Genomic DNA, 15,385 nt, shown 5'->3' with positions numbered 1-15,385 from the left:
CCTATTGCTGGTGGCTGAACTCAACTGGGAGTGTATAGTTTCCCTTGGGAAAGAAGGCGAGGACACTCCCATTCAGCAGCAACTTCCTGCCCTAGAACCACAGTCTGAACAGAAAGTCTCATTGCTATAGATCAAGTTCCTGTCTCCTCTCTGGATGATGTAGTCAAAGGAACCCCAAGGCAGAGAAAAGATCTGGGTTTTGTCTGTCTTCTACTTTGAATGTGTGCCATCCAAGGATGCCCTCTCTGACTTTACTAAATCAGTAAGTGGGAGATACTGAGAATCCTCTCTCCGTGCAACCTTACACAGCTCTCATGAGTCTGCCGTGAGATGTTACAGGCCGGAATGCTGTGTAATCTGTAAGGTCTGCATGGGTGCAGACCAGCTGGCATGAGGACCCGGAGGTCAAAACGGAGAAGACCAAGCTTCTCACATAGGGTGCTTCTTTTAAAATCCATGATGTCTCTGCAAGATATATGCCCTGCTCTCCTTATATAGTGGGGAAACTGACCCCCAGGGAGTTGAAAGAATTCACCAGAGACTATTGGATCCAGTGGGGCCAGGGCTCTATTTCAGTCTGAGGTCTTGTGAAGCTTATGCTTGAGTGGCTCTGACAACCCAACTGGCCCCCCAGTGCTGGGGCGGGTGTCATACACAGTTCTTGGGGCTGATATCTGCCCTTCTAGATGGGGAACAGCATTCTTGGCCACCCCTTTGTGCCCCCCCTCCCCCCAGCTTCTGTGGTAAATTCCCAGTCACAAGTCACCTCTGGGTTCCTGATCGATATTTGGGATTGAATTGTGTTCTGGAGTGGAGAAGTCAGGGATGAAACTGGGCAGAACCACTGTCCTCCCTGCCCTCTTAGGCTGGGGTGTCAATTGGGGCTATGTGGAAAGACCTGGGTGCCCTGGTGGAGGCTCAGCAGCCTTGCTTCTGTTTCTGCCCTGCTGGGTTTTCTGTCTCTGCTGCAGTGAAGACAGTAACTGTCTCTTCTGTGCATCTATGGTGTGCCACCTGCTGCTGGAAAATACATGGCAAAACAAGGGCTTCTCGAGCCTTGGGCCTTGACAGGCTGGAAAGGAAGAAGATTAAGCACCTCAGTGTGACACTGGCTACTTACCAGTGAGCTCTCCTTACCCTCTCCAGGCCATGTCCCCCTTTCACACCCGTATTAGCTTCCTTGGTGTCTTCCCCAATGGACCACACCTGACTGGCCTGGCCACCCTGTGGTTTTCCCACCTTCTCCGATCTCTCTTCTCCCACTGACCTGCTGGGAGCACAGTTCATAAATCTATTTCTTACCTGCAAATAAGGTTATTCCCAAAGTCATATTTATTCAATAAAGGTATGCTAATCTGCAGATACCCAGGGCACTGTGGATAGGAGGGTGGGCCCAACCAGAACAGTTCTCTGCCCTGGATATCCTGAAATTTGGAAGGAAGTAGGGAGGAAGAAAAGAGGTGTCTGGTAAAAATAGTGATTCCAGTATGAAACAAGCGTGGTGACAGCCACCAAGTGTATCCTCAAGCTGGATGTGGTAGCCCATTCCTATATCTGTCCCTGAGTAAGCTGAAGCAGGAGGATATTTGAGTTTGAGGCCAGCTTGGATTCATAGTGAGTTCTGGGGTAGCCTGGACTAAATAGGAAGATAGTGGCTCCAAAAAAAAAAGTGTCCTCCTGAAGGACAGAGGTGAGCTACTAAGGTCAGAGGCTCTGCCTCTCTGCTTCCTCCCAGGGGCCCAGAAGGGTCCCAGAGAACCAGCAGGATCTTAAGGCTACATTATTTCCTGTTGTTACTGCGTTTCTCCACTGGTAGGTGCTGGCAGGGCCAGAGCAACTTTTCTTCCTTTCCGAGGGAGGAGGAGCTTACGTGACTGCCCAGTAGGAGGCATGTGCCAGTGTGGTGGGTGTCGGAAAGAGAGTAGTTACTGTGAAATAAGATTCAGGTTGAGCTACTAACTGTCCAGCAGGCCAGTCGTGGCAACGCATGCCTGCAATCTTACCAGGCTGGTCTGGGTTTCCTAGTAAGACCTTGCCTGTCTAGGCAGTGCGGGGTGGGGTGGGGGAGGATAAGAAGGAGCTAACACTTGGACAGGTAATGTGCCTCCTGTCCGTGGACGGATCCCTGTAGAGGCTGATGACTGAGGCAGAGAGGAGATTCCTTCCTTGGTAGTTTCTTTTGGGTTGCCGTTTGCCCTAGGGATGCTACTACTTACTTGGCAGAGTTCCATAGGAACCATTCTCTTAACCTGAGCCCCCACCTTTTACCTGACTCTCAGGAGACCCAGGGTTGTGGATATGCTAAACAAGTACTGTCACCAGGCCACACCCCAAGCCCCAGATTCCCCCATGAAGGCCGTCTATCCAACATCCTTAAGAAATGTACACTGTCCCCCAAGGAAAGTCATGTGACCTCAAGTGAGATCTTAGAGAAGGGATCATGGAGGAGTTAGAAGTAAGGGGGTTGTATAATCTGATGTGGGAAAGTCCCTATAGGCTTGAGAAACAGAATGGTCAGGTGTGGCTGGGTTCTTAGGTTGGAGGTAAGTCTTTGGTGCTGCCCCCCACCCCAGTGTGCTTCCCCTCACACCTGCCAAGCAAAGAAAGTGAGAAGAACTGGTGTTCACTAAGTCTCAGCTCAGTTCAGGTGCTGCCCTGTGTCCACCAGACGTTCCAGCAGCCCTAGAGAGGGTATGATACTGGTTCCTATTTTGTAGAGTCAGACTAAATACGTTTATACAACGAGACTATTCCCATTTTATGGATAAGGAAACCAAGGCACATTTAAATGCTTTGCCCAGTGTCGAAGAGCTTTAAGAGGCAAAGCTAGAATTCAAATCCAGAGTCCAATGGAGAATTCTCTCACTCCACCCCTTCCTGTGTGTGTATAAGTATCTATGTGTGTGTGCGTGCACACTTTCATAAGTTTATGTAACTGCATGTATGCAGGAGCCCATGGAAGCCAGAAGAGTGTTGGATCCCCTGGGACTGGGGTTATAAACAGTTGTGTGCAGCCATGTGAGTGCTGGGAACTGAACCCCTGTCCTCTGGAAGAGCAGTAAACATCTTAACCATTGAACCGTCCTTCCTGCCCCTGATTTTGTTAGTTTTTACCATATAAACAGTGTTGGCTTGTGCCCAATAGCTTTATGCTATTGAGTTCTGAGTTTTATTTTATACTGTTTGAAACAGTGTCACTGTGTAACCCATGCTAGCCTTGAACCTATAGCTCTTCTTGTCTCTGTCTCCCTAGTACGTGACACACGTGAGCCACCATGCCAGGCTCAGGTGATCTCTTGAGTGATGCTTGCCATGGTGGAAAGAGAAGGCAGAGGGGGAAACAAGGGTGCGGGAGTGGAAGAATCCAGTTTTTTCTGTGGCTCCTGTGACCCTACCTGCCTTGGCACTATTCCGGGGCTAACCAAGCTCCCCAGAGCCTGGTGCTGTTGCTCAAGCTTATGCCAGGAGAGCTGGATGGACATCTTCAGGCTAAGGAAACTGCATGTGGCAGAGGCCTGGAGTTGAAAATGTGCCTAGCCCTTTCAGAAGTTACTGTCACCAGTGTGTTGGTTTGAGTCATCAGTGAGAAGCCAGTGGGCCAGCTGCCCTTGTTCATCTGACTGAGTGGCTTGCTGCTGAGCACAGATCGAGCAGTGTTTTAGAATGAGTAATGTCATGTCAGATGAGGGATACACCAGGAATGGTCAGGTGACTTGCCTGAAATCCTTCCACACCTAACCTTTTGGCTATAATGGTGAAACCCAAAGTCTCCCGCTCTGCCAGACTCCATCACTCGATTCTTTGCCAGCCTCTGAAGCTTCCCCACCGATCTCCACCTAGAATAGTAACTCCACACGACTTGCCTGTCTCTCAGCTCCACCAGTATGACTAACCCATTTATATTTATTTTACTTCACTGTTTTCTGTGGCTTGAAGGTTGAGGACTTACTGTGAAGGAAGCTCTCTGCTACTGAGCCCCATTCCCCACCCTGGGCTTTTTGAGAGAGAGTTTGCCTAGGTAGCCCAGTTTGGTTTTGAACCTGTAGCATTCTTGACTTAGCCTTCCTAATGAAGTGCTAGAGTTTCAAGCATGTGTTACCATGCTCAGCTATGGCTGAATTGTAACGTCACGCCCCCCTAGGGAGACTGCTGTGACTTTGTTACATCAGTAGCACCTGCTTGTGCCCTCCCCAATTCACTCGAAGTCCCCCCCCCCCCCGCAGCACTGTGTGTATGTGTGGGAAGGGGCCTGGTTAAACAGCCTTGAGAATGCCAAGCACTCAGTCTTTGACTGAGCTACACCCCAGCCTCCACGCTTCTTTTTATAGCTTTATTTTCTCTGATTACATCTTCAAAATTCTCACTTATCAGAAATACATCATCTAGATCATGAAAGCTCACTTCCTACAGAAAACTATTGAGAGTTTCGTTCTCCTTGCTTTTTTCCATATGAAGACTACGTATTAAAAGAATTCCATACTATTGGCCAGCATGATATTTGACTCGGTAAAGACTGAGAGATGTCTTGCATATCTGAAATTAAGATCTACTGAATTCCTTTTGTGGTCTTCTTTTCTCTCTCAGTGCTTTTTTTTTTTTTTTTTTTTTTTTTTTTTGGTGGAGAGGGAAGCAGTGCTGTGATTGAACCCAGGCCTTGTATGCTGGGTAAATACTCTTCCACTGAATTGTAACTCCAGTACTAATGAAGCCACTTTTTTGTGTTGTTTTAGTGTGTGTGTGTGTGTGTGTGTGTGTGTGTGTGTGTGTTAGACCACTGTATAACTTAGGCAGGCCTGGGACTCAAAATCTTCCTGCCTTTGCCTGAGTGCCAGAATGTCTAGTGTAGCACTGCACCATTGGAATCCAGTGTACCGCCAGATCCGGTTCCCTGCCAGGCATTTGAACTCGTAGCAGTTGGTGCTGCTTTCTCACGTCAGTGAACATTTTTATACATACAACCCTGTGCCCTTCTAGATGTGCTTTTTTAGACAATTCCCTAGGGTGGACTGCTGAGTCAGAGGGTGTGGACATTTAAAAATCACAATAGCTGTTTCCACGCTACTCTTTCTGGAGTTACACCTCAACAACACAATTCTAAAATGTGCCCCTCCCCAGGCCTGCCTTTCCGTTGGCACAGCCTTGGGAGTCAGTCACGTGGTCATTCTGCTCCGGAGACCATCAGCTCCACAAAGGGCAATGTCCCGTTTGTGACTACATTTTGAATATGAGCACAATGCCTGGCGTACAGCAGGCAAGTAATAAGTGCTTGTTGATTGAGTTGGTAAGGGAGTAGGAGGGTGCAGATGTAAGTGTAAGGAAAGGCCACATCCCTGTGAGTGTGAGTGTGTGTGTGTGTGTGTGTGTGTGTGTGTGTGTGTGTACACGTACATAGACAGCCCTCTGCAGGCTTTGAGATGTGGACCTAACAGGTGAGAACTTGAGATTGGTGCCCTATACTATAGGAAGGTCATGGTTCTTGTCCTTCATGCTCCTGTCTCAGCTGCCCTCTGCATAGGTATCTCCTGCTACTTTTTTCCTGTCCCTTTACTGCTTTCTGAACCTCCTTAAGAAACCATCTTTAGGGCTGGGATATAACATAGCTTATGCAAGGCCCTGGGTTCTAGCTTCAGCACCACCACCAAAACACACACACACACACACACACACACACACACACACACACACACACACACACACCAAAAAAACCCCAGTTTTGTTTTGCGCATTCCACCCTTTGCCTGGAAAGACCTCCCTATTTCTAGGTGCTACTGAGAAGCCCACCACTCATATCTCAGAGCCTGTAGTCATTAGCTCCCCACGCATGCATGGCCTTTTCGTTGTCTCTGCCTTCTACCCCCTTACTGACTTAATCAGCAGACACTCACTCCCCAGTGAAGTTTTCCTTGGCATGAATACTTTTGTCTACTCCATCCTATTCCTATAGAGCCCGCACCTCAGTGGATTGAGAGTACAGCAGTAGTCGGGGTTTGGTCACACATCCCAGGCTTCCTTAAGGTTTGACTGCAGCAGTAAGCAGGTTAGCTGGACAGACAAGGTGGAGAGCTCTGCGGTGTTTTTAGGGTTGTGTAGGCGTGAGGTGTTGCAAAGCCTGCTCGGGTTACGGTTTGAAAAAGAGAAAGATGAAGGGGTTGGGGATTTAGCTCAGCGGTAGAGCACTTGCCTAGCAAGCGCAAGGCCCTGGGTTCGGTCCCCAGCTCTGAAAAAAAAGAAAAGAAAAAAAAAAAAAAAAAGAGAAAGATGGAAGAAACAAAAAATTTGGTAGAAGGGATGTGTGGAGCTGTGGGCACAGAGAGCCACAAGGTAACAGCCCACTGATGGAAGTGGGAAGGCCAGAAGGGGAAGGAAGCTGGGGTGGGGAAGAGCAGGGACTAACTGGTCTGGATTTGAGGAGCTGAGAGTGGTTGCTGCTCTGACTTGCATGTGAGGAGAGTCAGCTGCCTGTGCAAGTCTCAGGCCTAGAAGTGACAGTAGGTCGCTATTGGCAGAGCAGTAAGATGGCATGTGTTTTCCAAAGGCTGGGAGCCTAGGCCTGTGGGACAGAGCCTTGAGCTGGGAGGCAGGAGGATCAACCAAAACCCACTCACTGTATACCCAGTCGCCTGAGGGATTTGAGAAAGGTCAGAGGACATATTGGCTGTTTCTCTGGAGAGGAGAGTCTGGAGCCAGGCTGAGCAGGCAGAGTAAGGAGGGGAGACCTAGGTCCAGGGCCTTCTTGAACTATTGAGAGGGAAAGGGAGGGAGCACCCGGGGGATTTATGAGTCACTTCCCCTCCAGAGGGAGGACTGAGGGCCTCTGAGTGGATGGCACTTCTGTGTCCACTCACTGGAATTTCCAACCACTTGGAGTGGGGGTGGGGCAGTTTACCCCTTGGATGTTTGGGGAGCAGCTTCTGTGGGGTTGAGGGGTTTAGGGAAAAAGCAGAGGAGTGTGGAGACATCCGAAAATTAGATGGCTCTAGGTACCTCATATTTACTTAGGTTGGGAGTAAGGACACAGACCCTTGGTTAGTCCTCAGCTGCCTGCTGGTCTGATCCATGTAGGCCTCCATGCTGTGCATATAGAGTTGGCAGGGTGGAAGACAGAGGAACCTGTAGCACCCGGCCCTGAGTTGGCACACTTGTGCCCTAGGGAATGCCAAGCCTGGCTGTTCCCAAACCATGGGAACAGCCTTACCCACCCAAACCAAATGAGGAGTTGTGGCTTGAGAGGGCAGTTCAGATGTGCCTTGGCTATTTATAACTTGGTCAGAGCAAAACTGGACTGAGAAAAAATAGTGGATTATGGGTAGGAGATAATCTTTGCAGAATTCTGGTGGGACAGATCCTTGACCAGCCCAGGCCTTAGAGATCCCATCACACTTCTCTCCATCTATTTCAGTTTGGTGACAGGATGAAGAAGCCTGCTCCTGGTGAGGGCAGGTTTTCTATTACTGACAGAAGGGCAAGAGCTTCTCCCAGACTTCAGAGTTCCAGAAAATATTTTAAGGAGTAGGGTAAGAAACTACACTCATTCCTTTTAGTCTCCCTTCTCTCCTCGCCTTCTACATGCTTCTTCTCAGCTAAGGTGCCCAGAGGAGTAGAGAGGAGTTGTCACCGCATGTCCCCAGTAGGGATACTTTGCCTTCCTTTGGCAGTGGCCTCAACAGTTTGACTCTGCCCTGTGGCCATATGGTTGCCACTGACAAGTGAGTATGATGTTGTATGAAAGGCTGGTGTGATGGTTTGTATATGCTTGGCTTAGGGAGTGGCACTATTAGGAGGTGTGGCCCTGTTGGAGTAGGTGTTTCACTGTGGGCATGGGTTTTAAGACCCTCATCCTAGGGGTTGGGGATTTAGCTCAGTGGTAGAGCACTTGCCTAGGAAGCGCAAGGCCCTGGGTTCAATCCCCAGCTCCGAAAAAAAGAACCAAAAAAAAAAAAAAAAAAAAAAAGACCCTCATCCTAGCTAACTGGAAGTCAGTATTCTGCTAGCAGCCTCCAGATGAAGAAGATGCAGAACTCTCAGCTCTGCTGCACCATGCCTGCCTGGACTCTGCCATGTTCCCGCCTTAATGATAATGGACTAAACCTCTGACCTGTAAGCCAGCCCCAGTTAAATGTTGCCCTTTATAAGACTTGCATGGGTCATGGTGTCTGTTCACAGCAGTGAAACCCTAACTAAGACAGCTGGTCATAAAAAGCACATGAAGTGTTGGTGGACATATTCAGACACTGCACCACATGGTTGGTGGTACCCGTTACACAAGTTTACGAGGATGACGTGGCAGGTTGGTTGATGAAGCTGAATTTTATTTCAAGCCAAATCTTCTAAGGAGATGGGGCACAGGGCACACACCAAGGGGAACCTCCCCCCACGTAACCACGGCTAACAACCAGTTGCAAGAATAAAGGCACCGTGGCCATCCTTAAGCCTAGCTCTGAGCAAGGATGTGGTTCAGAATGTGTTGTGCTTTTTAAAAGTGTAAATTACTTGCTTTCATCTTAAAGTCAGGAGATTTTATTTAAGCATTCGCATTTTCCCTTGGGCATGGTGACACAGGACGAGGCAAAGACAGGAAGATCCCAGAGTGCCAGGCTAGCCTGATCTACATAGCTGATTCCAGGATGGCTAGGGCCTCCCAGAAAGACCCTTTCTCAAAATCAATTGCAGAGCTGGAGAGACTGCTCAGCTGTTAAGAACGCTTGCTACAGCCAGGTGGTGGCAGTGCACACCTTTAATCCCAGAACCCCGAAGCAGGCGAATCTGAGTTCCAGGACAACCAGGGCTACAGAGAAAATGTGTCTTGGGGTTGGCGGCGGGGGGTGGGGTGGGGTGGGGGATGCAACCCCTCAGAAACAGCATTTGTTGTTCTTGTAGAGAACCTGGCTTTAGTTCCTAGCACCGTCATTGACTACTGTTACAGGGGATCAGATGCCTTCTGATTGACACAAGCATGAGACACACATGTGGTACACACAAACACAGAGGGAAAACAATCATAAATCATACATGTACCAAAACATAAATCTATAAACAACAGAAAGAGTAAACAAGTCTAGCTTGATTATATTCAGAAATCCTGTCTCAAAACAAAACTGAAAACATAAAGGATACAGAGTATGCGAACTTGAGCCTGTGTTTCCTTTGGGGGACATTAATTAGCTGGAGCCCCGGGAGTTTCTTCAGTTCAGGACTTTTGTGCGTGCCTTACCTGAACTTTGAATGCGTGCTAAAGATGTGCCACAGTTGGCTTCAGTGTTGAGTTGTGAAAGAGTTCTAGCAGCTGGCCCTAGACTCCCCCCCCCCCCCCCCCCCCCCGTGGCAGTATGAGTGTGTATCTCTTAGGGATCAATCAGGGTTAGGGGACCAGGATGCAAGCCTCATCTTCTGCATGAATTTAGTTTCTGGAACATGGAAGATGCTTGAGGGAAGACTTAAGAGTGGAGGTCTGGGAGCGGTCAGGGTGGATAATGCCACCTGTCCTAGATTGTGTGTACTGGCCTCGTAGGCGGGTGTCTCTCCTTGGGCATTGCACAAGGAAGTGGCATTGCCAGCAGCACCTGACCGTGATGTGGCTCTCGGGTGGTCCATGGTGCCCAGTGACCCATGCTCAGGACCCTGTCTGGCACTGTGCCTCAGCTGGACATGAGGCAGGACAGTCCCCTCCTGTATAAATACAAAGCCTTGTTCACTCTACCGTGGTGCAATGGCAACTGCGGTTTCTCACCGGCAGTGGGCCTCCCCGCCGCAAAGGTGCTGGATGGAGCCTGAGGCCGAGGTGCGAAGGGGGCTCTATCTTGTGAGGACCCCACGGGGACCTGGACTGAGTGGGTGAAGGGTGGCTTCTCGGGGAAGCCACTTTCCGGGGCCCCCCCTTGCCCGAAGGCTCCAGCGAGAAGTTGTAAATAAAGCTTGTCTCTGGGAAGCAGACCTCCCCCCGCGCCCGCCCGGCCTGTCTGCGGCCTCCTCCCTCCCTCCTCCTTCGCTCCAGAAGCCTCCGCCAGCCGCTCGCCCGCCTGGTGACCACAGAAGGAACGAGCAGCTCCACCTCGCAAGTCAAGACGTGCGTTTCCTGTGCATTTGGAGCAATCGGGCCTCCGGGTCCAGAAAGGGCGGGCTCTGTGAGGCCGGCAGCCCAGCACTGGGGCGCCGGACGAGCCCAGCACCAGGCCTGGGGCGAGCGGAGTGGCCGAGGAAGGAACGGACCGCGGAGGGCGCTGGCTGCGGCCCCTGTCCGGCGTTCATCCCGCGAGCGGCTGCCCGGAGGCCCCGCTTCCCCTTTCTCAGGGTGGGGACGCGCGGGAGGCGGGCCCGCCGCGCAGGACGGCTGGAAAGCGGCAGCAGGAAAAGGTTCATAATGGAGCCTTTCATCGCGAGCCGGTGGCCAGGTGCCAGGACCGACTCCGCGGAGGCCAGCATGCTGGTGTAGGCCTGCCCTGCGCTCTTCCCCGCCCGCCTGTCCCCTGCCTGCCTCCCTGCTGGGGCGCGCGGCGGCCGCTGCTGCTGCTGCTGCTGCTGTTGCTGTTGCTGCTGCTGTTGCCGCTGCCGCTGTGTGGACCCTGCTTCCTGTTTGCCCTCTGCGGCTCTGGCTGCCATGGAAGAGGAAGAGGAGGCAATAGGCTTTTTGGACAAGGTTCTGGAGGATGAAGATGTTTTTCTCCTGGAGGAGTGTGAACTGGGAACCCCGACCAGCCCTGGCTCAGGGTCCCCCTTCTTGGTGGCCGTGAAGGTGGGAATGTGACACGCCCTGGATGCTTGTGGGGAGGGGGCAGGGATAGTTCTTGACTGATGCTGAAGCGGTGTTTGGAGAGGAATGGCTGATGCGTGCACAAGCCTCGTGGCTGAGTAGAAGAGCCTAACTCAGCATGAGATGGGCTGGTATGTTCCTGCCAGAGGATTGAGGACTGTGCTCTCTCAGCAGCTGTTCTTGAGGGAGAGGAGTGCCTGCTTGCCCTGCACCAGTTGTCCTTAGAGGCAGTGACTGTTGGCTTTCCCCTCAGTCAGCTGTGTTAAGGGATCTTTTTGGCAGTGACATGAGTCACCTGGTGGCCTGTCACTGATGTGAGCCTACTGCCCCCAGAAGAGCTGGCCGACTTGAAACTAGTGGGCAATAATTCATTGTTTCCATGGCAACCAGAGGATAAGGGCATTTGTGAAGTGTAGCCACGGGAGCTACCTCTTTTCCAAGGAGGAGACTGGCGACTTGGTGGGTCTTGACTAATGCAAGTGAGCCTTTAGGAAGATGAAGAATTTGAGGTCACTTGGGCTTTCTTGAAGGAAACTAACTGAATTAGCTGGAGAGGGGGTGGGAACAGCTGTCCGGTAGGTGAGCATTTTTCCCAAGGTGGGCATAGGCAGGAGCAGTCCACTTGTTCCAGGTCTGTAGACCTGCAGCAGAGCACCTAGAGAGGCAGTTAGGAGGGAATGGCTGTTGGGAATGCCAGCTCTGGTGTGGAAAAGAACCTCTCTTGCCTATACCTACCTTTAAGAACTCTAGCCTATCGCTTCTCTTTTCTGTGCCTGGAGGGAGGGCCTCTGAGGACTGTGGCAGGGAGTATGCACACTGCAAAGCCAGGCTACCTAACCACACGGGCCCTGGAGGGCGTGGTGTTAGGTGCCTTGCCTGGCTAGGTGTCTGAGACTCTGGAGTCTTCCCTTTGCATAAGATGATGATCACAGCTCTACTCCACCCACACCATGCTGTGGCCCCGAGAAGGAGCTAATGGAGACTAAAAATAGACTGCAGACCTAGGTTAGGTAGGTGGCAAATGTGCGGGCCTGGAGTGGAGAGATATGGCTGCAGGCTTGGGTGGGAGCTGCAGTAGGATCCTGGCACCTCATCTCTGTTCTGTAATCTGGTACTTGTTTAGAGCACCAGAGTAAGTTGCGCATGTCCTTCGTTGGGTCCACGGACACCTCTGCACTTATGCTGTAGCCAGTCTTCCCACCAGTCTCTTTATGATTCAAGGAGCATGCTGGGAGTTCAGCAATCAAGGGATAGCCAGTCTCTGAGGTTCTTGGTGGACCTGCTCTCAGGAGCCCTCCCAGCACTGGTATTAATACCACTCCTGCTGCATCCTGAGCATATCCTTTCTCTGGATCATGGTGTATAACTTCAGCATACTCTCTGCTGACCACTGAATGGTACTGGCTGCATGGCTGGGACTCGAGAGAACTTTTGGAATGTCTGAGTTTGTTGAGACACACAGAAGTGATACCAGGTTCCTGGCCTTGTTTCGTGTTAGAGGTGTTCTCAGGGAGTGGCACGCGGTTGCCAGCGGGGTCCCAGATACTTAGCATGCCTGAAATCATCCTTCCTCTGAGGTTCCCATGATGTCTGAATGAAGCCCTCCCTCTGCCCCTCTCTCCTCCCCTCTCCTGTGCTTTGGTGTTTCTGGAGTTAGCATCAGCCTGGGAGCTTCTTGCTCATCTGTAATAACCTCTCCAACACCTGCTTCCTCCGTCAGGCTTGGCCTTAGATTGCCCAGGGTTGCAGAGCAGTGCAAAGCATGCCCATCAGTTCATTGCTGTCAGGTTGTGTTCTACCTTAAGTGCTCAGCAAAGGCATCTTGGAGGAGATGTAAACACAGCATGGTCCTTTCTCACAGAGTCCCAAGTAAAGGATCAAGTTCACAGGGGACAGAAAAGTGAAGCAAGAAAGCAAGTAGGCCATGAGAAGCATCTGATCAAAGAATACCAGAAACCAGGTGTGGTGGAGAATGCCTGTAATACTACCCTTCAGGAGGTTGAGGCAGAAAGAGTACCGGGAGTTCAAGGCCAGCCTGAAATACATAGTGAGTTCCAAGTCAGTATGGGCTGTGAATGAGACCCTGTTTCAGAAACATATGAACAGCAATAACAGAGGCCCCTGGATTCAGAGGAGGAGGGAACCACTCTTAATTGAATCAGGGCTGGACTGTGTACACGTTTCCACACATGCATATGTGCAGGGACCAAGGAGCCAAGACGGTGCTCTCAGCGTCCTGGCTGCAGATGGTCTTGGCTCAGTCCTCTATGGCAGCTGGTAGGAATCCAGGGCAATTTGCTCTTTGCTATTACTTTACTTCAGAAGTGCTTACCTTAAACAGTAGCTGTGTTGCCCGTGCGTTTGCCCAAACGCCAGCCCTATAAATCAATCCTGGTTTCAATGTAATTTCCGAGGTGCTTCGTCTTCCTAGGGGACAGGTGCAAAACTGGCTGGCAGTTTTCTCCATAGCTGGAGCTGTCTGCATCTCACAACCCAGTGTGCTTCCTTTGAGGAGTTAACGATCTGTAAACCCATAATACAGACACCGATAGCGACATCACATCCCATCTGTAAAACGGGGCATAGTCTTCCAAAAGATTTTCACACAATTCTATTTAAAGGTAGGTAGGGCTGACGAATGGAGCCTTGTAGATGCTGCTATTTCAAGGAACTCATTTGTCAGGAATAAAAAGCCCTTTTGTATTCCATATTAACTCTTCAGGTATCTGTGCCTAATGAGAATGGCTTGTCTGAAATGCCTCTATTCCTGTTTGACTGCTCAGGTCTCCTCTCTGCAGTGGTAGTGCTACCCATCACCCCACTGGTGTTTCCAGAAGTATTGGGGCACATAATTGGTGATTCGAGAGATGATTTTAGGTGACCCTTGACATATTTTTTTAACTTCTTTTTTTAAAAAAAGATTTATGTATTTGTTTTATGTAAGTACATGGTTGTTGTCTTCAGACACACCAGAAGAGGGCATGGGATCCCATTACAGGTGGTTATGAGCCATCATGTTGTTGCTGGGAATTGAACTCAGGACCTCTGGAAGAGTAGACAGTGCTCTTAACCACTGAGCCATCTCTCCAGCCCCCAGTTATATGTTTTATTGTAGGTATATGTTTTAATATATATGAGGAAAAACAGTACTCATCTATCATTTCTATGATTTGATACAAAACTTAGGATAAGACCATATAAAAATCAATATCGGCCAAGGAATGGTAGGACACATCTTAATCCCAGTACTTGGGAGGTAGAGACAGGAGGATCTCTGTGAGTTCAAGGCCGGCCCAGTCTACATAGTGGAAACTTGTAATATGCTGGTGTGGCAGCGCTATACTGGTGGGTATGGGCAACTGAGGTTCTTCAGCATATATGGAGTATATGAATCTGGCCAAAGCTTCAGAGAGCAGCAGGAGAAGAGGTACTTGGGGTGGGAGAGACTCCATGTACTGTACTCTCTTAGGTATGAGAGGGCCCAGCTGTCCTGAGGCTATGACTTGACTTGGGCTCCTGATGTGAGTACAACCCCACATGACATCTACTCTAATCCTGAGTGTTCCTTGCAAACTCGTATGGCCCTTGGGCTAAATTATGCTGCCTACAAAGCCTCAGTCCCTTGTCGGTTTGCTTCTGGCTTAAAGCACAGCTGGAGCTGGGCCTGCCTGCTTAGTCCTCACTGTTGCCTAGGAGAAGATAAGGGGCCATAGAAAGATTGTTTCTTGACTTGGCTTACAACCAAACCTTAGGAGGCTTTATTTAGCCCTCAGCTCCGCAGAAGGCCAGGCCAGAGATACGACCATAGTGACCTGGTGTGTTGATTTAGGGGCCTCCAGATGACAGACTTGCAGTAGTCTAGCAGATGTGTAAATTGGGGATGGTGGTGCCCACTGATTTATAAGCCCCGACTGGAGAGAACTGAGTGACAGCTTTTCTGCGTTGGGAAAAGACTAGCTGCGTGCATGGTAGAGCATTTGCCCAGGGGGTTCGATGCATGTGGGCATCTCTGGAAAACATGCTGAGAACAACCGTCTCCTCCTTTGTATTACTAGTGCCCAGCATGTAGCAGAGGAGGAACAAATGAATTCTCAGCGCTGGTGTTTTATGAAACAAACAAATCTCCCACAAGGACTGAAGGAACAGCCATGGATTTCTAGGCTTTGGTTTGCCTTTAAGTTTATTGAGTGCGCTGCAGGAGGATAGCGGCCAGGCCATAACTGGAGAACCAGGTGCAGCCATCTCCAAATTGTCCCAAAGCAGGAGCGTACATGATCTCCAGAAAGCCGTCACTGCTCGAAGATGGAAGGCTCTCCACTGCCAACTGAGCCACAGGCTCACGGGCAGTGAAATTCACAGAGCATCATTTCACATCATTAAATTCTCAGCTGCCCACACCCCATCCTAGCTTGAATTTTAGGAGTATAGCCCAGAGTGGGGACTCTTGGAAATGACTGACGATTGCTTTTTGAGAGAGAGAGAGAGAGAGAGAGAGAGAGAGAGAGAGAGAGAGAGAGAGAGAGAGTGTTAGTTCTCTCTTTTCAAAACGAGCCTTTGGGATAGGATTATGAGGCAAGGGTCTTGTTAAAATGGTCTTGCCCCGCAGTAGAGGAAGGCTTCTTCAGATCACCAGCTCTC

General features: G+C 50.2%; 1 protein-coding gene across 7 annotated transcripts in view; it reads left to right on the top strand.

Moving 5' to 3' along the window:
- The window catches only part of Abr (ABR activator of RhoGEF and GTPase), a 199,111-nt gene that overhangs the window by 111,408 nt on the left and 72,318 nt on the right, over positions 1-15,385 (top strand). The window contains exon 1 of one of the 7 annotated variants that reach the window (XM_087570577.1): positions 10,028-10,729. Coding sequence (XP_087426703.1) covers positions 10,595-10,729 — 135 coding nt within the window. The 5' untranslated portion in view covers positions 10,028-10,594. 7 annotated transcript variants of the gene reach the window in all.

The sequence above is a fragment of the Rattus norvegicus genome, chromosome 10 (assembly GCF_021556685.1).
Source record: "Rattus norvegicus strain SHRSP/BbbUtx chromosome 10, alternate assembly SHRSP_T2T, whole genome shotgun sequence".
Classification (NCBI taxonomy): Eukaryota; Metazoa; Chordata; class Mammalia; order Rodentia; family Muridae; genus Rattus; species Rattus norvegicus.
Note: the sequence above shows the minus strand (reverse complement) of the source record. Positions and strands in the feature narration are given on the sequence as shown.